We start from the raw sequence: 27,878 nt of genomic DNA on the forward strand, positions 1-27,878 counted from the left end.
GCCATCCTGGGATACATGAAAATAAAAAAGTGGATGGATAGATAGATGATAGATGTTATACAGATAGGAACTGTCTTTTGTTATTTACTAGGAACCCTTTGGCCACACCAACATTTACCTTACTGGAGTTAGGGAGGGTCCCTAGCAGCCCCACTACTGTAGAAAAGTAAGTGCAGTGGACAGGGATTCATCCTCTAAAAACTTCTGAAAAGTACTGGATCTGGTATATCTAGACCTGCTGAATATGGGAGAGAGGGGGAGAGTTTAAACAGAAAAAGTATGGAACACCATAGAAAGCATGGAACCCTGGAGTTATGGAAACCAGTCTGCATAATTGTTTCCCAAGGGATCAGATACAAGATCACATTGCAGACCAATGATTAACATCCAAAATTGAGGAAATCCTGTGGCTTCTCTAGGTAGATGACATCAAAACTGAACTAAATTGCTAGATGCTCAGTTGGGCCAACAGATCACCTATTTGCTTTACAATGAGAAACTCTCACACTTAGTGGTACTACTACAAGTATTAAGTAGGAAAGGTTGTTCATCCTTTTAGAAGATACTGAGTTGTGTTTTTCTTTTTTTCCTGCCCCCCCCCCGCCAGATCGGGGACCAACTTCAGGTGTTATTATTGCCCTATACCTTATTGTCAAGTAGAGAGCTTTTCTTTTGCCACTGAGTAAGTACATCAGACTAGTTGGCCCATGAATTCCAAAGGTTCTCCTGTCTCCATGTGATCTCACTGTAAGAGCAATAGGATTAGAGATGCATGTTGCCATGTCTAGCTTTACATGTAGATAGATACAAATATACTCTTAGACATGGTGGTGCATCCCCCTAAAGTAAGACAGTTGAGAGACTTAGACTTAAGACTGTCACAAAAACCATGAACAAGGATGTCCGCCACTGGTGGAGCACTTGCCTAACCATATGCTAGGAACTGGTTCAATCAACTGCATGAGGAGTGGTGTGCAGGCAATGGAGGAGGGGTAGGACACATACTAGGATATTTATTGATGACACAACACAGTTAAGATTTAGCTCAAAATACTCAGAGAGGAAAAGCAAATAGAAATAACACTAGCCAGTCAGGCAGTGTTGACTCATGCCTTTAATCCCTGCAATCAGGAAGCAGAGGCAGGCAGGTCAATGTGAGTTCAAGGCTAGCCTGGTCTACAGATCAAGTTGCAGAAGAGCCTCCAAAGCTACAGAGAAACCCTGTCTCAGAAAAAAGAAAGCAAAAACAACTTGCCATGAATAATTATAGTAATTTATATAAACAGTAATACTTGTGGTTTTAAAATTTCTCATGACAAAGTTTAAAAAGTAATAGTAATAGCACTCAGGCACGGTGTCATATGCCTGTAATTCCAGCACTTGGGAGGTAGAGGTAGTGGATTTCTGTGAATTAGAAGTCAGTCTAGCCTACATACCAAGTTTCAGATTATACAGTTAAGACATTGTCTTAAAAAAAAAAAGTAAGCCGGGCGGTGGTGGCGCACATCTTTAATCCCAGCACTCGGAAGGCAGAAGCAGGCGGATCTCTGTGAGTTCGAGGGCGGGCTGGACCGACAGAGAAACAATACAGAGAAACCCTGTCTCGTAAAAACCAAAAAAAAAGAAAAAAGTAGGCATGGCAGCACATGCCTTTCATCCCAGCATTCAGTGCAAACACAGAGAATCTCCCTAAGTTTCAGGTCTACATGGCAAGTTCCAAAATAGCCAAGACTAAATTGTGAGAGCATGTCTCAAAAAACTATGTATGTACATAGCTGCTTTTTCATCACACATAAAAGGCTTACTTCCAAAGATATTAATTTCAAGTTCACAAATCAAATATTAAGTGTTATTGCTAAATAATTCACCATTTTAATTTTTGAGCATTTTATTATTTTTATATGTATGAATATTTTGCTTGCATGTATGTCTGGGTACCATATATGTGCAGTCTCCACAGATGCCAGAAGAGGGCATCATATCCCAAGGACTAGAGTTCAGAGTTGTGAGTCATCAAGTAGGTGCTGGGAATTCCATCCAGTTGCCTTGGAAGAACAGCTAGTGTTCTTAATCACAGAGTCACTTTTCATCATTTTAAAACCAAAATTAACTAATGCACATAGTGGTACACTCCTGTAATATCTGCTACTCAGGAGCTGAGACGGAAGGATAACGTGGCCCGCCCAGGGTAACACAGTAAGATCCCCGTATATCCTCTGTCATTAAAATTGAATTTGGAGTAGGATCAAGATATTGGTGGCTCATTCCTATAATCTCAGCATTCAGGAGCCTGAGGAAGATGCACTGGCAGAAGTCAAGGCCAACTTGGTCTACACAAGGAGTTCAAGTCACCCAGGATTACAGAGTGTGACCCTGTCTCAAAACTATAAACAAAGAAGACAACAAACAAATAAGACGAAACAAATTAACATGACAAGTACTATCACAGCACTGATTTAAATCCAGACTCCAGACCTTCTTCTAGTGTAAGAGAGATCTGAGTTATATCCACAGAAAGCACAGCACCAATGTCCTCTGATGACCCTGAGGTGGTCCCTAGAAATGCCAGCCATCTGCTATCAAGCCAGGCTGGAAATAAGGCTTCTGTAAGTATCTCCTACAGCTCATTAAAGCAGGGAGTCACCGGCAGCAGCCACATTCAGAGTATGTCACAATGTTCTATACTGTCTGGGTCAACAAGCAATGGTGACAGCCATTCTGGCCCAGCCTTCCAAATACTGGTTCCGCTGTAAGCAGGAAAGAAAAAAAATGAAATGAAAGTCAGACAGAGGCGGGAGGAGAGATAATAAAGAAACCGCTATTCTGCTTCCTATAATAATAGTGAATTCTTGTTTGTTCATAATACACAAAAATCTTAAGTGCATCTATGTCTGTGAACCACATGTGCCTACTATCTATAGAAACCCTAAGAGAGTATCTGCTCCCCTGGGACTGGAGTCACACAGCCAGTGCTCTTAAACACTAATTCATCTCTCCAACCCCCATACAACACACTTTTACATGTGTTCTGTGGGGTATGTAGACCTTCTTTATCCAAGCAAAATATAAGTTTTTGGAGTTTTTGGTTTGGGTTTTGGTTGAGACAGTCCTGGCTATCCTGGAACTCACTCTATAGACCAGGCTGGCCTCAAACTCACAGAGAGCCACTTATCTCTGTCTCCCAAGTGCTGACATTAAAGGCATGCATACCACCGCCCAGCAAAATACAAGTTTTGTCATGTTTAAAAGAGAAAATAAATGCTTTAAATTCTGCTTCAAAAGAAACCAACAATTACAATTGCTTAACAACTCTGATTAAAGATGGATGTCTGTAAATAAAAACAAGTTTTTTGGAGGGATTTTTTGTTTGCTTGGGGTTTTTTTCCCTTATCACTGTCAACATAACTGTATGTTGATATAACATTTACGCCAATAGAAGGGGGAAATATCTGTGCTTCTTACCTAGTGTTTTCCGGCTTCTTTCCACAGCAGTCCTTCGAGTTTGCTCAAACATGGCCTCCAAGTCAAATGTGCGGGCTTTCTTCCCTAGGAGCAGAACAAATGTCACTGATGGGGAAGCCCTGTGTATATGTCAATAAAGCACTGTTGGCCAATAAGGAAGCAAGATAGGTGGGACTAGGAATCGAGGAGGACTCTGGGTAGGAGAAACACAGGGAGTCACGATGTAGCCCGCCAGAGAAATAAGATGTCCGGAACTTTTCTCCAGTAAGAGAAATACTTAGATTAACAATTATGGGATAAATACTTAAGTCAGAGCTAGCCAGTAAGAAACAAGCAAGGCCAACAGCTTCATAATTAATACAGCATCTTGTGTGTTATTTGGGGACTACAATGCAGCAGAGCCCAGGGACTGGTGGGGAAAAAGCAAAGCAGCTGGCAAGGAAAAGGCTTCTCTCTACAATCACTGTGACTGTCTTGCAATGAGCGGACCAGAGGCTCGAGGAACTCTAGGTTTTTTGGGGTTTGTTTGTTTGTTCTGGTTTTTCGAGACAGCGTTTCTCTATGTAGTCCTGGCTATCCTGGAATTCACCTTGTAGACCAGGTTGGTCTTGCACTCACAGAGATCCACTTGCCTCTGCCTTCCAAGTGCTGGGATTAAAGACGTGTGGCACCACCAACCAGCTATAGTCACTCCAGTTTTACTGACTGATAATAACCACTCAAGTCTATCTATTTGACAGCATGTTTCCATGATAATGATAAAACAGTAACAGAAAAATAATACAAGTTTAATAACCATTACCCAAAATGCTTGGGACCAGAGTGTCTCAAGTATCAAAATCTGTTTGCTTATTGAACTTTGGGATATTTATAAACAGCTATTACTAGCTTAGCATCCCTAATTCAAAATATAAAATACAAAACTTTTCACTGTTGCCGGGCATTGGTGGTGCACGCCTTTAACTACAGTACTCGGGAGGCAGAGGCAGGCAGATCTCTGTGAGTTCGAGGCCAGTCTGGTCTATAGAGCAAGTTCCAGGACAGGCTCCAAAACAATACAGAGAAACCCTGCCTCAAAAAAAAAAAAAAAAAACTTTTCACTATCAGTTTTTCTAGAGACATAGTCTTGCTTCATAACACAGGCTAGCCTCGAACTCACAGTCTTCATGTCTCAGCTTCTCAAGGGTTGGGATTATTACAAGTATCCATAAACACTGTAAGCAAAAATCCAAAACTTTTGAAAACTAACATAATGCTTAAAAACTACAAATTGTAGATTCTTAAATTAGGACTGTGAACCTACCGAACATTAACCAGCCAACTTCCTCATCATTACCTAACTTAGCTAGTTGTCTGTCTACATCTTGAAGCAACATTGATTTGTCAGGGAAAATGAGAACTATCCAGACTTTGATTGTTAGAATCTAAAAGAATACCCTAACACATGGCAAAGGGACTCCTCAGATATAACAAGAATACAGACTTCAGACAGAAAAACTACCTGACTCAGGGATGCCTTACAACTGTGCTTATCTGGTATCACAAAGCCAAGTGTTTCAACCACAGCGCTACGTACACATGCCTATCATCTCAGCACTCAGAATATGGAGGCAAAGGGACCAGAAGTTCAAGATCACCCTTATCTATGCAGCAAGTTCAAGATGAGCCTGGGATAAATAAGACCATTTCTCCAATGAGTGTATGTAAAAATTAAGAAAATAAAATCGACAGACTATCCTAGTTAACCTATTCTATGCAAAGAAGCCCTTAATAATGGGTATGTCAGAATTCAAAGAGCCAAAGCCTGGGCTGGAGAGATGGCTCAGAGGTTAACAGCGCTGACTGCTCTTCCAGAGGTCCTGAGTTCAATTCCCAGCAACCACATGGTGGCTCACAACCATCTGTAATGAGATCTGGTTCCCTCTTCTGGCATGCAGACATACATGGAAGCAGGATGTTGTATTAATAAATAAATAAATCTTAAAAAAAAAAAAAGAGCCAAAGCCTGACAAAGAATCAGGGTTCTCAACCTTCCTAATTCTGTGAGCCTTTAATACTGTTCCTCATGATGTGGTGATCCCCACCTATAAAACTATTTCATTGCTACTTCGTAACTGTAATTTTACTATTATAAATTGTAATGTAAACATCTGATATGCAAGTTATTAGATATGTGATCCCTGTGAATGGGTTGTTCAACCCCCAGAGGGGTTGCAAACGACAGATTGAAAATCACTGACTTAAAGAAAATTAGCAACGAGCCAGGTGGTGGTGGCGAATGCCTTTAATCCCAGCACTCAGGAGGCAGAGGCAGGTGGATCTCTGTAAGTTCCAGACCAGCATGGTCTACAAGAGCTGGGTTCAGGACAGCCTCCAAAGCCACAGAGAAACCCTGCCTCAAAAAACCAAAAACATGAGAATTAAAGATAATCTAATGAGCTAAGAAATCTAATGACCTTTAATCCCAGCACTCGGGAGGCAGAGGCAGGTGGATCTCTGTGAGTTTGAGGCCAGCCTGGTCTACAAAGCCAATTCCAGGACAGCCTCCAAAACAATACAGAGAAACCCTGTCTCGAAAAAAAAAACAAAAAAAACAAAAAAATCTAATGAGCTAAGAGACAGCCAGAAAGCAAAGATACTACAGTCCTATTACCAAGAAATACAAGCAACTTCCTTAACAGAGCTACCAGACTACAGCCTATACACATTTACAACTAATTTCAACCTTGATATCTAGAAGAGGGAACTCGGTATAGCTCACATGAACTAATAACTTACAGAGCTACCATAAAATATCTATAAGTTGTTTTATGTATTAGATCTGGAGAGTGGAACCTAGGGCCCTATGCTTACTAAACCCACAAAGAATTTGTAATGTTTTAAAGTGCTAAATATGTAGCAATTTGTTACAAGAACAGTTAAATTTTATATATACTCATACACACACACACACACACACACACACACACACACACACGCACACCCCTACCTGTAACTATTAGTACATTACCTTAAATACAGTATAACATTCTCAAAGAACCAAACATTAAATATGAGAGGTGAAGTTGTAGAACAGAACACTATTTTTCAATAGGTTACAAAAAATAGTGTTATTCATGAGAATTCTCTTGTTAGAAGCTGGAGAAATGACTCAGTCAGTACAGTGCTTGACACTGAAGCATGAGGCCCAGTGTTCAGATCCCCAAATGGAAGATCCCCGGGGCTTCCTGGCTAGCCAGTGATACACACTGGCACAAAAATTTAAGCAGAAACAACTGATGAAGACACTAGATGTCAACCTGTGGCCTCCACATGCCTGAACACAAGTCATGCACATACATTCAGTACATTCACACACATACATTATGTGCACACATTCACAACATATTCTTTTAGGATTACTAATAAGAATCAAGAAACGGATATGGTGTTACACGCCAGCATGTGAGAGGCTGAGGCAGGAGACTCTCAAATTTCAGGCCACCCAGGGATACATAGTCAGACTCTCCCTCCCTCAATAAAACAAAAAAATAAAAGCTGAAATTGTGTAGGGAAAAAATTTAAGGGATGCACATTTTATTGTGCAGCCTGCTCTCTGCATACTAAAATAAACCGAGTTTGGGGATAGTTGCGGAGCTCGGCAGCAGAACAGGTGTTTCGCATTCAGGAAGCCCTGTTAATCCTCATACTACAAAAAATCAAATCAGAGTTTTGGAGCCAGTGGTGGCGCACGCCTTTAATCCCAGCACCCAGGGGGCAGAGGCAGACGGGGATCTCTGTGGTGAGTTCGAGCAAGTTCCAGGACAGACTCCAAAGCAATACAAAGAAACCCTGCCCCGAAAAAGAAAGAAATTACGAAACAACTTCCATTCGAATTTTGCTAGCACTAATGTTTTTAACATTAGATGTTTTAACGTCTTTTATCACCTAATAATATCTAAGGTTTACAGAGAGATTGAAGTGGACCAGAAAGACTAACCAAAATGAAGGAACTCGACAGCCACCATAATATTACTTAATGCCCACCAATTAATGTCTTTCTCAGACTGGGTCGCAACAGTAATCCCTTTCAGTCAAGGTTCCCGAGTGTCATCTGAACTGCTCTCAACAAACTACATGGGACCGAAGCAATTCGGATTTGGCCCGGCAGAAGGAGCCGGTCAAAAGTGACAGCTCTCCTAACCCTCTGCTCTTAAGTCCTCTGCAAAACCATGATGGGCTCTGCCCGGGGCCGTCACTCACCGAACCCTGTGAAGCCCATGGTGACCGCCAGCTGAGGGTCGGGTCCCGCCGCGTCTGCACCTGTCACTGGACAAGAAGGGAAGACAAACAGCCCGTCAGCGCGGCGCTCCGGCTCCCCAGCCTGGCCCACCACCCCCGCTGGCCGCGTCGAACCCACCTTCGCTGGACCCCGAGGGCTCCATGGCTGACGGAGCCCGCAGTCTCTAAACAAGCACCGGTGCAAGCAGCGCGCCACTCCGGGCCAGCCAAACCGGAAGTACCGGCTCCCGGTCCGCGTCGCCAAGAGCGGAGGTCAGCGCGGGAAGACAGGCTTTCAGACTCTCGCCCCCTAGCGGAGCGGAGGGAACGTGCCGCCGAGACCTCATCCCAATTCAAACTGTGGATCTTTTATGTATAAGAGTATGATGCCTGCGTGCATGTATGTACCCGGTAACCTAAGGCTAGAGATGACCTTGTATCCCCTAGGACTGGAGTTACAGATAGTTTTGAGTCTTTTTTGTTGTGTTTTGTTTTTTGAGACAGGGTTTCTCTGTATTGCTTTGGAGCCTGTCCCAGAACTCACTCTGTAGACCAGACTGGCCTCAAACTCACAGAGATCCACCTGCATCTGCCTCCCTAGTGCTGAGATTAAAGGCATTCGCCACCAACACTTCTTTTTTTTAATTTTATATGTATGGGTGTCTCGCTTGTATCTGCCTGTAGACTGCATGCATGCCTAGTATGTGTGGAGGACAGAAGAGTGTATTAGATCCTCTGGAACTGGAGTTATAGATGGTTATGTCACCATGTGGACACTGGGAATCTAACTCGGTCCTTTGAAAAAGCAGTAAGTGCTCTTAACCATGTCTCCAGCCCCAGTCATGTTTCTGATGGGTGTAATGTGAACATTTATAGCAAATCAGAATTTTGGTGTATATATAGTGTAAGCAAATGTACATACACATGTGTGGAGGCCAGAGATCAATGGCAGTTGTCTTCTATTCCTGAACCTTACTACTTGACACAACATCTCTTACAGAACCTGGGGCTCACTAATTCCTGAAGACTAGTCGGTCACCAAGCCCAGTAAGCCCCAGAAATACTTCTGCCGGGCCTCCACGTGATTGCCCGGCTTCTGGCATGGATCCTGGGGATCTCAACTTGGGTCCTAATGCTTGATTGGCAAGCACTTTACCAACTGAGCCTGTCCCTAGCTCTTGAACTGGGTTTTGACCTGCTTCTCTGGAGTTGCTTTGGTCAATTGTCTTCCAATTCATCACTTTGACAGTGGGTAAAGCAGGAGCCAGAGCAAAAACCAAGGCACTGACCAGCAAAGTGTTATTGTAGACCCTATGTTTGCTTATGTCATATGCCTGTTACAAAGGAATCGCTTCCTCTTTAAAATGTCTTTAATGAAAAAGCATTAACGAGGTCTTGACCCCTGAGTATGTCTTTCTAGTACTTATGTAACACCTCTGTCCATTATGTACCACGAGGAAGGAGAGAGACAACAGTTACGGGTTCCAAAGTCTTTCATAGATTACTGCATAGGTGGAGTGGCTGGTCCAGGGTTGCAGGACAAGGACTCAGGAGCCTTGTTTCTGGCAGCCCCAATCAAGGGCAGATGTGATATTTATAAGTACAAAACCACAAACATTGTTGCCACGTTATAGTTACATTTTTCACCAATCAAGAGTCAAAGGTTAGGGACTTTCCTTGTGTATTCCATAATTGTCAACAGATACAGAGTGTAAGCTTTTCAGTCCAACCAATCAGATTCATTTGTTCTTTCTGCTGTTAGGACCATGCATAATGTCTTAGAGAACTAAGGGACAAAGCAGGCTGTTTCCATTGTTTAAGGTTGAGGGAAGGAGAGAGATCTGGGATTGACATGTGAAGCAAGCTTGTTTCTAATTTAAATTTAAGAAAAAGGAGATTGATCAGCCATTGTTAAGTTCTCAGCTCCTCTAGGGCTTGGGAACCTGAACTTTATTTCACCTTACAGGCAAAATGGGGTCTGAACTCAAAATGGCAATACTCAGGCCAAGTATTTTGCGAGCTCCCTTCACTTAGTCAGTGAATTGAGAATTATGCATAATGTACTTCTGATATTTATCAAAGAACGACAGTTATCTAAAAGAAAACAATTAGTAATTGGGCTGTTAGATGGCATTGAAATACCACTTTTATCTGCTAAACACTGTATTCACACGCATACACATAGTTTTTAAATAAGAGCAGCTGAGTTTGACCTTTGGGGACACTGTTACTATGAAGAAATATTAGGCCAACAACGTTAGATCATTCAATTTACATGATAGAGATCACTCAAACATCTATTTTATGTCAACTTAAGAACAACCACCTCGGGTCTGGAGAAATAGCTCAGCTGATAAGAGCATTTTAGTCCTTGCAAAAGATCTGGGTTAGGTTTCCAGCATGCACAGAGTACCTCAAAAAAACATCCTTAACTCCAGTTCCGGGGGGGGGGGTTGGTTTTTTTTTGTTTTTTGTTTTTTTTGTTTTGTTTTTTGTTTTTACGAGACAGGGTTTCTCTGTATTGTTTTGGAGGCTATCGGTCCAGCCCAGCCTCAAACTCACAGAGATCCGCCTGTCTCTACCTCCCGAGTGCTGGGATTAAAGGCATGCTCCACCACCACCCGGCCTTCTTCTGACCTCTGAGGGCACTAGGCACATGTATCGTGGTGCATATAGATACATGTAAACAAAACACAAAGTAAATAAAAATAAAAATAGTCACCAGGCTAGACCTGTGATCTACAAAATGAAAGTAAATTAACATGTTGAGACACAACTGCTTGTTTACAAATAATAACAAATGTTTTATTTTTTCTTGGTATAATAGATCTTTATCTTGTTTCATTTTCTGTTATTTTAGTTACCCATGGGTCAAATGCTGTCCAAAATATTGAACAGAAAATATCAGAAACAAAAGAGCTTGTGACTGGAGAGACAGAGATAGGCAGTTAAAAGCACTGGCTACTCTCTCCCAGTGGACCTGAATTCAATTCCCAGCACACACATGGCAGTTCACAGCCATCCATTGCCAGAGATCTGACGACCTCTTCTGAACTTTCAGGGACTGCATTGCAGTGTGGGCTGCACAGACATTCACTCAGACACACAGATACACATAAAATAGGTTTTTGGTTTTTTGTTTTGTTTTTTGTTTTTTTTTTTTTTGGTTTTTCGAGACAGGGTTTCTCTGTGGCTTTGGAGGCTGTCCTGGAACTCGCTCTGTAGACCAGGCTGGTCTCGAACTCACAGAGATCCACCTGCCTCTGCCTACCGAGTGCTGGGATTAAAGGCGTGCGCCACCAACGCCTGGCTAAAATAGGTTTTATTTTTAAGAAACCAATTAGAAGTTTCGAATGGACACTGTTCTGAGCCATGATGAAATGTCACACCAAGCTGCTCTGTCCTACATAAATGTGAATCATCATTTTGCCCAGTGTGTGCACACAGTACTCACTGCCACAAAGGTGTCACAGTCCTTGTGTTCAAGTAACAATTATTTTACTTATTTCCTCCCAAGTGTAAATCCTAATTGCAATATACTGTTTTGATAGTGTTACCTTATTATTGTTGTTAATCTCTTACCATGCCTATTTTATAAAGTTTATCATGGCTTCAAATATATGGGAAACAAAGTTTATCTTAGGATGGGTCCTACTAAGGTTTCTCTGAGAACATGGGACCACGTCCTTTAGATAAGGTGGAACTGCTTTGTAATGAGGTCAGAATATAAGTAGATTAGTAAGGCCTGGAAATTTTTATTTATTTATTTATTATTTATTTTTTATTTTCGAGACAGGGTTTCTCTGTATTGTTTTGGAGGCTGTCCTGGAACTAGCTCTGTAGACCTGGCTGGCCTCGAACTCACAGAGATCTGCCTGCCTCTGCATCCCCAGTGCTGGGATTAAAGGCATGTGCCACCAATGCGTGGCAATGCCAGGAAATTTTTAATATTCAGAAATTTGAACAGGTCGTGGAGGAACACACCTTTAATCCCAGAACCCAGGAGGCAGAGACATATAGATCTCTGTGAGTTCAAGGTTAGAGTGGTCTACAAATCAGGTTCCAGGACAGCCAGGGTTACAAAGAGAAACCCTGTCTCAAAAAATAACAACAAAAAAAGAATTTTTTTATTTTAGGAGGTAAAAATCAATTCAATTGGCAACACACAGTTTTGAGCAACTCAAGTATTGATTTGCCAAAACATGAACTGAAAAAAGCTTCCTTAACTGAGAATAAGGAATGTATTTTCCAGGATTCCCTTGGAAACATTAATGGGGTAAGACTGATAATCTCAGTTTACCATAGCCACTTGAGGGTACTCTGGCCTGCTCATTACTAAGTTCTCCCAGTAATCATCCAAAGTTCCTGCTTTTCTTTCTGTGCCCCCTCTAATGCCACATTTCCAAAGGAGGGAACAGTATCTTGGGGTATGCATTTAGTAAAATAGATGGGAAGTCACATTATTACAGAATTGGTATCCTATAGGCAATATAAATATCTGCCTTAAAATTAAAGACATAATGCATAAATGCTGCATTAATTAATTATTCAGATTAAAGAGATGGAGAGGTGGCTCCATGATTAAAGTGCTTCCTGCTCTTCCAGAACACCTGAGTCTGCTTTCCACGCTCCCACACTGGGCAGCTCACAAGTGTTGCAGGTTATTTGATCACACTGTGAACCCTGAGATTGTGTTATTTTCTGGGAAAACCTGTTTCTAGTTGTGGTGTGGCTCAGATCTAGCACACATCTTTAATTCAAGAGCTTTCTGTTTGAATATTGTGAACAGGATTAAATAAAGCCAACCATAGGTCAAGAGGTAGATTAATCCTATGTTTTTCAAGGACTGGGCTATGACCCACCTGTAACTTTAACTACAAATGGTTCTGTAATGCCTGTTCCAGGAATAACAATCATGTCTTGTTTCAAAAGTTTAGAACCATCTTGCAACCCTAACTTTATTTCAAAAGGCTATGTGACTACCTTGTTAATGACTATGACTACCTTGTTTTGCTGGCCTTGCAACGACGTCTTTTGTTACAGGAGGGACTATCTTGTTATTCTTAAGTTCTGTTCCTGTGACCCAACCTATTATGCCTGCCAAATCCCCCATTTGGAAACCTCCTACCCCTGATCTATAAAAGCCTTGTTTTTCTCACACCCAATGCAGACCTCTCGAACCCTGCCTTAAGGGGAGGCAGCCTGTGTAAAGGAATAAAAAGCTTAATTGCTTGCTTTAATTAATTTGGTTATCATGATTTGAGTTGGTGGTCTTTCTCTTTCTATCTTTGGGATTAATAACATCTTCCTGTAACTCCAGATCCAGGGTGTCAGATGCCCTATTCTGGCCTCCATGGTCATTCACACACATGACATACATTCACACAGACACATAAATAAATATAAATCTTTGTTTTTCAAATTAAACATAGGGCACAAAGTATCTCTCCTTCAGCAGATTAACTTCCTCAGAACATATACAATTGACAGGAATTAGTAGAGAGTCTAAGTACAGCAGGATTAAGAAAATAAGAAGGCTGTGTGGAGGTAGCGCACATCTTTAATCCCAGCACTTGGGAGACAGAGACAGGCACATCTCTTTTGAGTTTGAGGCCAGTATAGCCTATAGAATGAGTCCCAGGATAACCAGGGTCACACAGAGAACCCTGTCTACACACACACACACACACACACACACACACACACACACACTTAAAAATTTTTGGACTGGGTGTGTAGATGATGCTTATAATCACAGCTATTCTGGTCCTTGAGGCAGGGGGATTGTAAATTTGAATTCTCTAGGAGCTACTCAACACTTAGTGAGACCTAGTCTCTTAAAAAAAAAAAAGTCAGGTGATGTTGGGTAGCACATGCCTTTAATCCCAGCACTCAGCAGGCAGAGGCAGGTGGATCTCTGCAAGTTGGACCAGGCCAGCCTGGTCTACAGAGCACATTCCTGGACATCCAGGCCTACATACAGAAAGTGTGTGGTGGAGGGAGGGGGGACCGACATTGATAGGACAGACATATGGGGGGGCAGCACCCTGGCTGCTTTGAGCAGGTGGGTGGTTGCCTTGTCTACTGAAGTTTCTTTCTGTTGGAAACAAAGCCTTTCTTCTCTCTCATTCCTCCTCTTAAATATATATATTAATATATTCCCCATTAGAAATTCTACAACGAAGCCTATCATCATAGTATTTTTCATCTTTTTTGGGGGGGTTCTATGTGGCTTTGGAGCCTGCCCTGGAACTCGCTCTGTAGACCAGGCTGGCTTTGAACTCACAGAGTTTTGCCTGCCTCTGCCTCCCGAGTGCTGAGATTAAAGGTGTGCACCACCACAGCCCGGCTGTTTTCATCGTTTTGTTTCTGAGACAGGTCTCACTACATAGCCCAGGCTGGCTTCCAATTACAGGTGTGTGCTTGGACATCATGAGGCTTTTACTTTGTCTTTGCATTAACTACCTCAAAGGGCAAAAGTGTACTAGTTTGATATTCCCAGCAGAAGCCATGAAGCCTGGCCCCGTAGACATTCAGTTTCCTAGAACTAGATGGTCTATTGAGTGCACACATTACTTTGTATCAATCCTTGTAGTCCGAGCTGAGAATCAACAGGTGAGTTATAAGGATGCTCCGCAATGCAATACAGGACGGACGGACGGACGTGCAGCAAAAGCAACATTTTTTTTTTTTAGACAGAGTCTCACATTTCATTGGGTTACTTGCGACATAGCTGAGGGTGATCTTCAACTTCTGCTTCTACTTCCCAAATTCTGGGATTATAGGCATGACCTACCACAATATCTCTCACCCCACCCCACCCCCGTTTGAGACAGGATTACACTCTAGGCCATACTAGCCTGGAACTCACAGCAATCCTCTCCCCTCAGCCTCCTAATGCAGTATTATATTAACAGCTTGAGACACCACACTTCCCTGACCTCCAGCACACTCACAAACACCGGCCACAAAGCCAATGACAAGAGATACGGACACAGGAAAATCTAAAGAATTTGAATTTCCCCCCCACTGTCTGGAATGCTGTAAAATTCTGGCTCACGTGGAGCCTGTTTCTCGAACCAGGGATCAATTTCTAACGACAAAGAGAAGTCATTAGGGCACTATGGTAACGGATGTGTGCACTCCTAAGTAGCTGCAGTCACCGAATTCCAACTTGGGGGTGGGGCTCAAGGTCAAGGTTCAGCTCGCGCGGGGTCACCACCGCTCGGCCGACAGCCAGCGTCCCCTTGCCCGCTCCGCACCCGGAGTTCCTCCTCCCTTTCCCTTCCTACCCCGCCCGCCCCCCCTCCTCCCGGTCCCTCCCCTCTTCCTTCCCTCCTTCCCTCCCCAGGCAATCTACAAACTCAACTCCAGCCTCCTCCCACACTCCTTCTCCAACGTCCAACCCCCTCAACTGCTTCCTCTTTCCGTCCCCAGAAACGGCGTCTTCCAGGACCCAGGAGGACGAGCCGGAAGTGCGTCATGATCTGGCGCCCGATTTTTCGTTTGGCGCGCGCGTCCCAGAGAGCGATTTTGGGCTCTCTCGGCTTTTCTCTCGGGTTGCCTCGGGTTTGGAGTATTTCTGTAGCCTGGTGTCCGCGATCGTCGACATGCCATCGTCTGTGCTGGGATCGATGATGACGGCCTCCACGTCGTCGGCCGCCTCCCTGCAGGAAGCTTTGGAAAATGCGGGGAGGCTCATCGACCGACAGTTGCAAGAAGACCGCATGTACCCGGACCTTTCTGAGCTGCTCATGGTGTCCGCCCCAAGTGAGTGGATCTGTCCACTGACGCCCTGTTTCTCCGCCTACGAGATTCTAGTCTGATTCTCTTGTCTCAGTCCTTACCTCTACGTTAGTGCTTGCGAGGACATTCAGAGGTTACGGCTCAGTTCCCTACATCTTTGAAGAACAGCAAATTCGTTTCAGTTTTTTTTTTCTTGTCTACATTTTGTTCATTGTAGATACCAGATTTCATTTTTGTTCATTTCTTGTATCCGTGATGAGGCAATCAGAAAAGCAAACGAGTTAACTTGGAAATCTACAATATTCTCCCAGAGTCATATCTTATGTGTATAATTAGTATATTTATAAATGCTGGGACGAACCAGTCAAGAATTAATAGGAGTCAGAATGCTGATTGACAGGGAGGGTAGAACAAAGTATATCTGTCAACAAACGAGATAACTGGAAAGTATTTGCCTTAGCTTTAAAAAACTGTAACCAGCTAGAGGTTTGTGGAATTGCACTAATTGCTACAAAGTGACTCTTGGGACAGGAAAGTTGGGGAAAAGTAGAGACGGTTAAGGTACAAATGAGATTTGTGAGCAAAAAAGGTACTTTAAGCAGGATAATTGATGTAAAGTAGACCATTACATGTCTAACAATTTATAAAAATCTTTTGAGAGATTTCTAATGAGAAATACCAGAAGCAAAGGTAGCCTTTGAACTTGACAGCTACTAACAATTGGGCTTGCCTTTTAGAAGGTGTTTGGCCTATTAGCCGCAGTCATCTTAAGATCTCCTTAAGTTTGAAAACAAGATATAAAGTCATGCTTTCAGATACTCATAAATATGTACTCTGTTTACATATACTTCCTCCGCACACTAATCCCTTTCTCTTCTAGCATTTTTTTTCTCTGCCTAACATACTCTTCCCAAATTCTTCCTGTGTTGCTTTGGCTGTCCTAGAACTCACTCTGTAGACCAGGCTGGCCTCGAACTCAGATTTCTGCCTCAGATCAAAGGTGCCTGCCACCACCATCAGTCCTTCCCAAACTCTTAGTGAAAGTCTCTAGTTTATTTCAGGCATGGTGCTACACACCTTTAACCTCAGCACTCAGAAGGCAGAGGCAGGAAAATCTCCTTTGAGTTTGAGGTCAGTGTGGTCTACATAGTGCGTCCAGGATGACCAGAACTATACGGTGAGAGCCTGTCTCCAAAAAAAGAAAGTCTTTCATTTCTTTGAGAGTTTTCTTGACCACTCACATTCTCATCTTCACGGAAGTTATTCATCCTTCTCATATTGCTACTTTGTTTCATCTGTGCATTGTATTAAAATTGTATTTTATGCTGGGCAGTGGTGTTGCACACCTTTAACTACAGCACTGGGGAGGCAGAGACAGGCAGATCACTGGGTGTTGGAGGGCAGCCTGGTATACAGTTACATAGAGAAAGCCTGCCTCAAAAAAACAAAAACAAAACTATTTTATGATTAAGAGTTAAAAAAAAAAAAAAAAAGCCGGGCGGTGGTGGCGCACGCCTTTAATCCCAGCACTCGGGAGGCAGAGGGTCTCTGTGAGTTTGAGGCCGGGCTGGACCAACAGCCTCCAGAACAATACAGAGAAACCCTGTCTCGTAAAAACCAAAAAAAAAAAAAAAAAAAAAAAAAAGAATTAAAAAAAAATCCCAGTGGAGGAGTGAGCAGTTATATGAGTGAACCATATTGCAGGAAGCATACCCATGACTATAGGACCACGGTAAGTAGCATTTAATGTCAGTTCCCCTCTTAATTATGTACTCTGTTTATATGTACCTCCTCCTCGCACTGATCCCTTCCTCTTTTTTTTTTAATATTTATTATGTATACAGTGTTTTGTCTGTATGTATCCCTGCAGGTCTTAAGAGGGCATCAGATCTCATTATGGATGGTTGTGAGCCACCATGTGGTTGCTGGGAATTGAACTCAGGACCTCTGGAAGAGCAGCCACAGCTCTTAACTTCTGAGCCATCTCTCTCCAGCCTGATCCCTTTCTCTTCTAGCATTCTTGCTCTAGTGTTTTTTTTTTTGTTTGTTTTTTTGTTTTTTGTTTTTTTTTTGTTTTTTCGAGACAGGGTTTCTCTGTGGCTTTGGAGGCTGTCCTGGAACTCGCTTTGTAGACCAGGATGGCCTCGAACTCAACAGAGATCCGCCTGCCTCTGCCTCCCGAGTGCTGGGATTAAAGGCGTGCGCTCTAGTGTATTCTAAACTAGAGTCCAATAAGTGCCGTGCCTTCAATTATTAGGCTGTCAATTGGGTCCTGAAGTACAAGTCAAGCAGACCATCCCACTCTTGCCCCTGGGCTTTGAGACATAGAGCAAGAGGAAGGAATCACAATAAAAATTCTTTATTGAACCTGGCAGTGGTGGTTCATGCACTCGGGAGGCAGATATAGGTGGATCTCTGTGAGTTCCAGGTCAGCCTGGTCCACAGAGCAAGTGCCAGGACAGGCTTCAAAAGCTACACAGAGAACCCCTGTCTTGGGGGAAAAATAGAATTCTCTATTGAGAACAGTCTATGTCCCCACCAACTCCCAGTAATATATTGCATTGTTAGTGCTATTTGTGTGTGGCGTGTTGATCTGGAGGAAGAGAAATCAAAAGGGAAAAACGATGGATTGCTTGGTTCTACCTTGCTTTGGTTTTAGGACAGGATCTAATGTAACGGCGGCTGGTTTCTAACTGTAGTCAAGGGTAACCTTGAATTCCTGATCCTCTTTCATTCACCTCCCCTCCCTAGTGCTAGGAATACAGACATATGCCACCATGCCTGAGTTTTGCTGAACTAGGAATTACAGCTAGGCAAGAACTGTGCTAACTGAGCCACATCCTCTATCTTGATAGCCTTGAGACCAGTAACTGTCCCATCTTTTAACAATGGCATTTCTTAGTTCCACTTTCTAGCAGGTCAGAACTCCTTAATTTCAGAGACATCATAAGCACTACTGGAGTGGGTTGGGGTGGGGTGGAGAGGACTTGAATTGCTTGTCTATTCTAGTTGATGAGTGGTACCTTACTGTTGTATATAAATGCTTCATTTTATTTTTTGTAGACTGTCCTACTGTTTCTGGAATGTCTGATATGGATTACCCTCTGCAAGGACCAGGTTTGCTGTCAGTCCCCAGCCTTCCAGAGATCAGCACTATCAGAAGAGTTCCCCTCCCACCTGAGCTGGTTGAACAGTTTGGACGTATCCTATTGGTTTTTTATTTAGCTATTTTGTAAATATTAGAGTAGTGCTTTCATTATTATAACTCCTGTTCTATGTTTACACAATGTCTATAAGTTATTTATGAGTTTGCCGAGCCACTGCAAAGCTCTGTGGTAGAGCATTTGTCTGGCTTACCTGAGGCCCAGCTGTTCAATCCTCATTACCCATCTTGCCCAAAAGTTTCAGTCTTGGGTGCTGGCGAATATCTTTAATGCACAGACTCAGGAGGTTGAGGCAGGAGGATTATGGTACTCTTGTAGCCAACCTGGGCTATATAAAACCTTACCTCAAAAACAGTGCCTGGGTAGTATGCTTCATGTTGTAGAGTAGATAAGCATGGGTCATTCATGGTGGGGCACGCCTTTAATCCCAGAGCTTGGGTGGCAGACAAAGGCGATTTTTGTGAGCTCAAGGCCAGCCTGGTCTCCTTAGTGAGTTCCAGGATAGACAGACAGACAGCTACATAATGAGACCCAGTCTCAAGAGAGAAAGAAAGGGAGGATGGGAGGGAAGGAAGGAAGGAAAGAAGGAAGAAGGAAGGAAGGAAGGAAGGAAGGAAGGAAGGAAGGAAGGAAGGAAGGAAGAGAGTAGGCTAACATGGTAATACAATGCTTGTAACCACAGCAGTTGTGAAGATAAGAGGATTGCAGTTTCCAGGACAGTTTAAGCTGCCTCAAGTCCGTAAATAATTCAGTGGTAAAGAGGACCCAGATTAGATTCCCAGCACCCACTTGGTGGCTCACAGCTGTCTGTTAACTCTAGTTCCAGGGTCTCCAAGGCCCTCATCTGGCCTCTGTGGGCACCAGGCACACACATGGTACACAGACATACATCAGGATAAAACAAACACACACAAAAATAAAATAATTTAAAAAGAGAAGGAAAGAGAAAAGAGAGAAGGAGTCTGGACAGGAGCCTCAAGGGTGCCAGGCAAGTGCTGAATCACCGAGTGATAGATACATCTAGCCAAGAGGTCATTTTGTAGTCACGGGTTTTTAGTGAAAAGGTACTGAACGAATTGAGAAAACAGTAATTGGGCTGTTTGCACCTTACATTCATGCTTCCTCAGATATGCAGTGTAACTGCATGATGGGTGTTTTCCCCCCTATCAGCAGAGCTTGGCTTACAATTGACAGCGACATATTCATGTGGAACTATGAAGATGGGTATGTACCAAAGGCTGGCTTGGAATTCTCGTAATCTTTATTGCTTGTTACAGCTAGTGTTCTCATCAGAAGCTGTCTGATTTTACCTTTTGTTTATCTTGTTTAGGTCAGTGCTTCCCAATATGCATGCTAGTCATCTGGGGCATTGAAATGTGGACTTGGGGGCTTGGGAGATGGTTCAGTGACTAAAGTGCTTGCTATGCAAGGAAACAAGCCCAAGCTCAGCTCCTTAACACTCATACAAAGAAAGGCCAGGCATGACAGTACGCTTGTAAGCCCTGTACTTGAGGGGCAGAGACAGGGAGATGCTGGGGTCTTAACGGCCAGCTGGTCTAGTGGAACTAGTGAACCCCAGGTTCAGTGAGAGAAATTGTCTCAGAAAATAAGGTAGAGAATGGAAAAAGACAGGCAACATTGACTAACCCCTGGCTTCTATACATGTACACACATGAGCATACCTGGGCACACATACACACAATGTGGACTCTATTTGTAACCATTCTCAAACAATGTTCTTGGTCTAAGTACTGCCTCAGCCTACTCATGGCAAGCACTCTACTATGGAGCTGCATTCCCCAACCAAAATACTGCTCCTTTTTTGTTGTTTGTTAGGTGGTTTGCTTGTTTAAAGTCCTGGGGATTAAACCTGTGGTCTCATGCATGTTAGGCAAGTGTTCTCTCGTTGAGTTATATCCCTATCTTCCAAAGGATTGCCCAAGAAGTAAGGCATAAATTGCAATTTGTAGTCTGTATGTAGAAATGCTTATACATTGGTAATTTTGAGCTGTTATTTGGCATTTTTGTTTTTTGATTATATTTTATTTCTTTGTTTTTGTGTGTGGGTGCGTGTACCACAGTGTATATTTGACAGTCTGAAAATAACTTGCGTGAGTCAATTCTCTCTTTCCATCACATGGGCCCTGGTGCTGGTCCCTTATAAAGACTCCTTTTCCTTACATTTCTATGGGCTAGGAAGCTGGGAATTATTGAAATGACAGTTTGATTGTTTCATGATTTTTGACTTTATATGTAAGTTAAATAAATATATAGTATATATAAAATCCAAAGTCAGTGTTTCTTAAATATAGCAGTATATTGATCTGGTTAGCTCTCTTTGTCTCTACAGGTAAGTCTTGTGTTACTTCCACTTCATATTTTGGTCACTCAGTAACCTGTTTGAGTCATCTATATCCTTATTGAGTTAGGAGGCCTGTGTAGTTAAGCTGTTACTCTTGCATTGAATAACTAATGCCCTTTTAGAAACAGGTATGTACACATGAATACATTCAAAATGCTATTTCATTAAAATTACACCATTTGACAACTTATATTCTGTAGAAAAATACTTAGCTAAAACTATATTTAACTAGGCATTTCCTTAAGTGTTTTAGTCGTAATAGCAATGACCTGTGTTTGTTCTAAAAGTCTTAGCTTTAATGACCTTTTCACTTTTCTATTCAAATCTAATACTCATTCATTTAACAAATAATTATCTTAAGACATGGATCTGCCTCCTCTTTGACTAGGGTTCGGTGGGTAGACCTTCATTGTGGCAAGAATTGACATTTTCCAGGTCAGCAGTTATGCTGAGTTAGGATTTGTTGATGTAATGACTTCAATAGCATTGGTTTCTGAATTCCTTTATCATTTCCCTGCATTAGGATGCAGATTAGACACTGGAGAATTTTTCATATTCTGTTCTTACCATTAAGTTTTCGGGGTTCCTTCCCAGAGGATCCTGTCCACACTCCTGCTCCTGTACGTGCAGGAGATTGGTATTGTTCAATAGCCATTGCTTGCAGCATGGATAGATGTTTGGAAAGTTTCTCTAGCTTATCCTTAGAAAGATCTAGTGTCTGGGTCTTAGTTCTTCACTAGTTTGTTTGCTGTTTTCAGTTTTTACTCTATATCTAAATTTATGCAGCTAATAAAGAGCATTGTAAATACGATTTAATATATGTATGTATATGTATACATAAACATGCTTTCATTGTTTTGAGCAGAGGTGACCTTGCCTATTTTGATGGACTCAGTGAGACAATTCTTGCTGTGGGGCTTGTGAAACCAAAAGCTGGTAAGAGATGAAACTATCAGGATTAGATTATGACTGTGCACATAGTTTCCAAATGTTTTTAAGGGCTCAATCAAAAAATTCCTACTCTTCCTTATAACGCCTGGCAGCAATCACTCTACTTTTATAAGATTGACTTTTTACCTGTAGTATTTTGTTATTTTGTGTTCATCTTACTCCATTTAATGTGAGTCTTCACAGGTCATGCATGTTGGGTATATCTGCATTTCCTTCCTTTTCAGCCTGGTGTGGGGGCACATGCCTGTAATCCCAAAACTGGGGAGGGGCAGGGTACATCATTTCAAGGTCATCTTAAGTTAAATCACTGGATTGAGGCTAACTTGGATTGGGCTACCTCAAATGCTGTCCCCAAAATTTCCTTCTTAAGTATGGCTAGATAGTTTTACACTGCATGTGTGGGCTACACTTTTTAAATGACAATAACTGTTGAACCAATTATTTCCCGTTAGTTCTTTTCTACTGTTTATGTACTTTAAAGCTTTACCATAGTAATATTTAATCACCACAATTTGCTGACCCGCAATCAGACTTTTGCTGTCTACTTAGGAGCTCACTAAGTAGCTCATATTTTATTCCTGCCTAAATGCTATGTGTTTTTTCAGAAGATAATGTACCTTTGTCTGCTTTGCTGTAGGCATCTTTCAACCTCATGTACGACACTTGTTGGTTTTGGCAACCCCTGTGGATATAGTAATTCTCGGACTCAGCTATGCTAATGTACAGACAGGTATGGTAGCCCACAAATATGCTAGGTTTTTAAAAATGATAATATGTTGAAATGAGTATTACAGTGGTTTTTAGTACTAAATCCTCACATGAGTTTAGGTTTGCTTTTTCTTGATATTTTGTTGTATGGTTATTTGTGTGCTACAGGTACAGTTTAAGAGCAATTATCGGATGATCTGTATCGAAGGCTTGTGAGTGCATGCGGGCTGATAGGAATTGAGTTCAGGATCTTACATATGGAATGCAAGCACTTTACTACTAAACCACATCCTGGCCACTGTGCTAAACCATTTTGTTTTGTTTAAGATTTATTTATTAGTTTTGGGGGGCAGTGTTTTACTGTAAAGCTCTGCCTGTCCTGGAACTTGCTCTGTGGACCAGGCTCACCTACAACTCAGAGATCTACCTGGCTCTGCCTCCTGAATGCTGGGATTAAAGGTGTGTGACACCGTAGCCAGGCAAGGTTTATTTTTATTTTATGTATATGAATGTTTTGCCTGAATGTATATATGTGCATTGTGTGTTTGCCTGGATCCTGAGGAGGCCAGATGATGATGATGATAGATCCCCCAGAACTTAAGTTGCAGACAGATATTTGTGATTGGCCATGTGGGTGCTGAGCACTGAACTCAGGTTCTCTACAAGAGCATCAAGTGCTCTTAACCCCTGAATCTGAGCCATCTCTCCAGTCCCTCAAACTTTATGGTAACTTTATAAAGTATGTTGTAGGTATTTGGGCTATTTTGGTGGGAAGTCAGTAAAGTTACCAGTTCTTAAGATAATGTGAGGATCATTTTAAACTTTGAAAAAGCTAAGAAACTTCTCTGGTTTTTCTTGTTGCAAACTTACAGGTTCTGGCGTTCTTAATGACAGTATGTGTGGTGGAATGCAGCTGCTTCCAGATCCTTTATATTCTCTTCCAACGGATAACACTTACCTTTTAACAATCACTTCCACTGATAATGGCAGGATTTTTTTGGCTGGAAAGGATGGCTGTTTATATGAAATTGCATACCAAGTAAGCCTTAACATTTACACATTTGATACTTTTTTTCTGTCTCTTGCAAAGGACAAGAAAAGCTTTTGTCTTAATTTTCCAATTGAATGGTGTATATATTTTTGTTTTTGTTTGTTTTTCTTCGAGACAGGGTTTCTCTGTAGCTTTGGAGCCTATCTTGGCACTCGCTCTGCAGCCCAGGCTGGCCGAACTCACAGAGATCCGTCTGCCTCTGCTGGGATTAAAGGCGTATGCCACCAACACCCGGCTGCATGATATATATTAAGGAAAATACCCAAGCATAAACTATAGTCTTCCATCACTTCTACATACCCACAAGTCCCAGTCCTTCTAGGTAAAACTCTTCTTTCTTGGGGCAAAAGTCGGCACTCTGGAACTTGAGCTCAGAGCTTTACAAGGGTTAGACAAGCACTGTGTCTGTGACTGCACCACAGCTTTCCTACTGTGTTAATCTCCGTATGACTTTAGAGCAGTGGTTCTCAACCTGTGGGTCACAACCCCCGTAGAGGGTTGCATATCAGATATCTATAGTACAGTCCATAGCAGTGGCAAAATTTCAATTATGAAGTAGCAACAAATATAATTTTATCAGTAGGGATCACCACAACATGTACTGTATTAAAGGGTCACAGCATTAGGAAAGTTGAGAACCACTGTTTTAAACCATGATACTTATGTTGGTATATGAGTATTTATATATACATGAATATCTGTTTATATGTGTTAGTATATACAATCAGTTTATGTTTGTAAATGTGTGTCCTTAGGTTACTATTAGTCATTTCACAATTGGCTTTTCATTGAATATGTCTTGAAAGTCATTTGTTGTGTTTAGTAGATATTGTTAATTGCAGAATGGTCTAATTAATTTTGAAGTAAATATATTTTCCTGTTTTTACGATCACTGGTGAGTCATGGAGACATGGAGAGGCTTTAATAAGTATGGATATAGTCATTGTATTATTTGGATTAAAAGTCTTGTATTGCTTTTCTCCTAGGCAGAAGCAGGCTGGTTCAGTCAAAGGTGTAGGAAGATAAACCATTCGAAGAGCTCACTTTCCTTCCTTGTCCCTTCCTTGCTGCAGTTCACATTCTCAGAAGATGGTAAGAAACAAATTTGGCAAATAAAAGAAAATTTTTGGTACTTCCAGGCTTAACATTTTCTTCAGAGCTGGGCGTTGGTGGCGCACGCCTTTAATCCCAGCACTCGGGAGGCAGAGGCAGGCGGATCTCTGTGAGTTCGAGGCCAGGCTGGACCGACAGCCTCCAAAACAGAGAAACCCTGTCTCGTAAAAACCAAAAAAACAAAACAAAAAAAAAAAACATTTTCTTCAGAAATTTGCATTCTTAGTTAAAATACTTTTTATTACTTAAATACTGCATTTGTTATATGTCTATGAAGTGTCTCAGAGAGCAGAGGCATTATAAAACAGAAAGGCAAATTTTAATCTTCAGTTCATTATTTTCTGCAAATTTAGGATCATTCCTGGATTATGTGTCCAAAACACCTTTCCTACTTAAACAAAAAGATGTATGTGTGTCCGTCTCTGCATACATGCACAAGTAAGAGAGACATTTACGTATGTGATAAATGGCCTGAACAAATTCCCAGTTCAAATTTGTATCTCTCAGTTGTTTGGGTTTTCGAGATAGGGTTTCTCCGTGTAGCCCTGCCTGTCCTCAAACTCAGAGATCCACCTGCTTCTGCCTCCCAAATGCTGGGATAAAAAGCATGTGTCACCACCTCTCGGTCCTGAAAACAAAATTTTAAAAATTAAAAATTCATTTAGAAGACAGAATGAGTTGTTTTTGTTTTAATACAGAGTTTTACTATATAGCACAGCCTGGCTTGGTAACTCTTTACTATCTCAGTAACTCTTCTCTCTCTCTCTCTCTCTCTCTCTCTCTCTCTCTCTCTCTCTCTCTCTCTCTCTCTCTCTCTCTCTCTCTCTCTCTCTCTCTCCTCTCTTCTTCCCTCCCTCCCTCCACACCCTCTCTCTTCTGTTTTTTGGGACAGGGTAGCCTTGGCTGTCCTGAATCTAGCTCTATAGACCAGGCTGACCTCAAACTCACAGAGATCTGCCCGCCTCTGTCTCCAGAGTGTTGGGATTAAAGGTTTGCACAACCACCACCACTGTATTTAATCTGTTTCTCAAACTCTTAAGCAGTCCTTGTGCCATAGCCTCCTACCAGCTAGGATTACTGGAGAGCAGTACCTTGCCTGAAGCTGTAAGTTACCTGTGTTCCCCTTGATAGTGTCAGTATTTGACATCTTTGAGCTAACATGCTCTGACTTGGTCCTTATTTTAACAAATCCTAATGCATTAGTTTTAATTTGTTGTAAATGGACCCTGTGTTCAATTGATAATCCTTGGGGTTTAGTTTTCTTCTTTTGTTTTACTTTTAGATCCTATTGTTCAAATTGAAATTGATAATTCCAGAAATATTTTGTATACAAGATCGGAGAAAGGAGTAATACAGGTAAATATGTGTGTATTTGCTAGAAAAGCATCGCGGTTTTAATTTTTTAAAAAAATTTGTGCGTGGGTGTGTGTGGGTGTATACACATGTGCATATGCACACATGTGTGACACAGAGGATACTTTTTAGGAGTTAGTTCTCTCTTTCTATCATGGTATCCAGAGATAGAACTCAAGGTGTTGGGCTGGTAGTGGCCAGAGCCTTTAGCCAGTGAACTATTTTGTTTTTGTTTTTCAAGGCAGGGTTTCTCTGTGTAACTCTGACTGTCTTGGAACTCACTCTGTAGATCGGCCTGCCTCTGCCTCCCAAGAGCTGGGATTAAAGGCATGTACCATCAGACCTGGCACATTTCTGTTTTATGAAGAGGACTTAGTCACTTAAACTTCCTGTGTTCTGTAAATTTGGTGTTTGAGACAAATTCTCATGTAGTTTACACTGCCTTAAACTTGCTTTGTGGCCATGGATGACCCTGATGTCTTCTCTTGCCTCTTCTTCCCAAGTTATTACTGTTATTACTGGTAAGAATCTCCATGCCTAACTTCAGCTGTGCCTTTTCTTTTCTTTAAAGATTTAGTTATTTATTATGTATACAGTATTCTGCCAGCATATATGGCTACACACCAGAAGAGGGCACCAGATCTCATTATACATGATTGTGAGCCACCATGTGCCTGCTTGTTTGCTAGCTCCCTCCCTCCCTCCCTCCCTCCCTCCCTCCCTCCCTGTTTCTCTCCCTCCCTCCCTCCTTCCTTCCCTTCCTCCCTTCTGTGCTCCCTCCCTCCTTCCCTCCCTCCCTTCTGTCCTCCTCCCTCCTGCCCTCCCTCTCTCATTTCCTCCTTTCTTCTTCCTTTCGTTGGTTTTTAAGGCAGGGTTTCTCTGTGTAGCTTTGGAGCTGTCCTGGAATTCCCTCTGTAGACCATGTTGGCTTCAAACACACAGAGATCCACCTGCCTCTGCCTCCTGAGTGCTGGGATTAAAGGCATGCGCCACCAATGCCGACCCAACTGCTTTTTCTAATAAACACCTCAAACAGTTTCTTAGGCCATTTTTTGATTATTTGTTTGACTTGGTGAGATTTCAAACATCCTGGTTTGTATCTGGTAAGTATCATTTTATTCTTTAAAAGAACAAGTCATCTTTAATATAATGTATATGATATATAATATAATGTATATGATATATAATTGTCTATTTTTTGTTATTTTGTCTTTTTTTTTAATAATTGTGCTAAAGGAGCACTTTTTATTCACAGGTTTATGATTTGGGCCATGATGGACAGGGAATGAGTAGAGTTACGTCAGTTTCACAGAATGCCATTGTCTCTGCTGCTGGAAACATTGCTAGGTAATATGTACTTTATTGTCAACATTTCATTTGCAGATAATAATATACTATTTATGTATGTTGTGTGTACATAAGTGCATATGCTTTACATAGCGTATATACATAGCACATATATGTTATTTGTACCATCTCTAAAAGTTGAACAGTTAAGGAACATCACATTAAGTTGTGTTTGAAACCTTGTTATTATAGACTGTTTTCATGTTGATTCGAAAAATACGGTGGTTTGTCTTATTGAGTGAAGTATAGCTTGTTGCATTTTTCCCTCTTGGACTTTTTTTTCCCAAGGTGTTGAGACTCAAACCCAAGGTCTCCCACAGACTAGGCAAGCATTCTACCACTTAGCTGGAACACCAGCCTT

General features: G+C 41.9%; 2 protein-coding genes across 3 annotated transcripts in view; one reads left to right on the plus strand and one right to left on the minus strand.

Moving 5' to 3' along the window:
* Wdr70 (WD repeat domain 70) overlaps positions 1–7,992 on the minus strand; it is a 214,369-nt gene extending 206,377 nt beyond the window's left edge. The window contains exons 1-3 of one of the 2 annotated variants that reach the window (XM_040757590.1): positions 7,862–7,992; positions 7,705–7,770; positions 3,463–3,546 (exon numbers count right to left, since the gene is read on the minus strand). In XM_040757590.1, the coding sequence (XP_040613524.1) occupies positions 3,463–3,546; positions 7,705–7,770; positions 7,862–7,886 (175 nt within the window). In that variant the 5' untranslated portion in view covers positions 7,887–7,992. Of the gene's footprint in view, positions 1–3,462; positions 3,547–7,704; positions 7,771–7,861 lie in introns of those variants that run through there. The other variant, XM_040757591.1, reaches the window with a different exon arrangement.
* A 7,192-nt stretch (positions 7,993–15,184) lies between these two features.
* The window catches only part of Nup155 (nucleoporin 155), a 48,061-nt gene continuing 35,367 nt past the window's right edge, over positions 15,185–27,878 (plus strand). Inside the window, exons 1-9 of the mRNA XM_040757599.1 lie at positions 15,185–15,492; positions 18,532–18,669; positions 19,760–19,856; positions 21,860–21,930; positions 22,583–22,675; positions 23,526–23,692; positions 24,691–24,796; positions 26,100–26,173; positions 27,426–27,517. Coding sequence (XP_040613533.1) covers positions 15,333–15,492; positions 18,532–18,669; positions 19,760–19,856; positions 21,860–21,930; positions 22,583–22,675; positions 23,526–23,692; positions 24,691–24,796; positions 26,100–26,173; positions 27,426–27,517 — 998 coding nt within the window. The 5' untranslated portion in view covers positions 15,185–15,332. The remainder of the gene's footprint in view (positions 15,493–18,531; positions 18,670–19,759; positions 19,857–21,859; positions 21,931–22,582; positions 22,676–23,525; positions 23,693–24,690; positions 24,797–26,099; positions 26,174–27,425; positions 27,518–27,878) is intronic.

The sequence above is a fragment of the Mesocricetus auratus genome, unplaced genomic scaffold (assembly GCF_017639785.1).
Source record: "Mesocricetus auratus isolate SY011 unplaced genomic scaffold, BCM_Maur_2.0 Super-Scaffold_100015, whole genome shotgun sequence".
In the NCBI taxonomy this organism is placed as follows: Eukaryota; Metazoa; Chordata; class Mammalia; order Rodentia; family Cricetidae; genus Mesocricetus; species Mesocricetus auratus.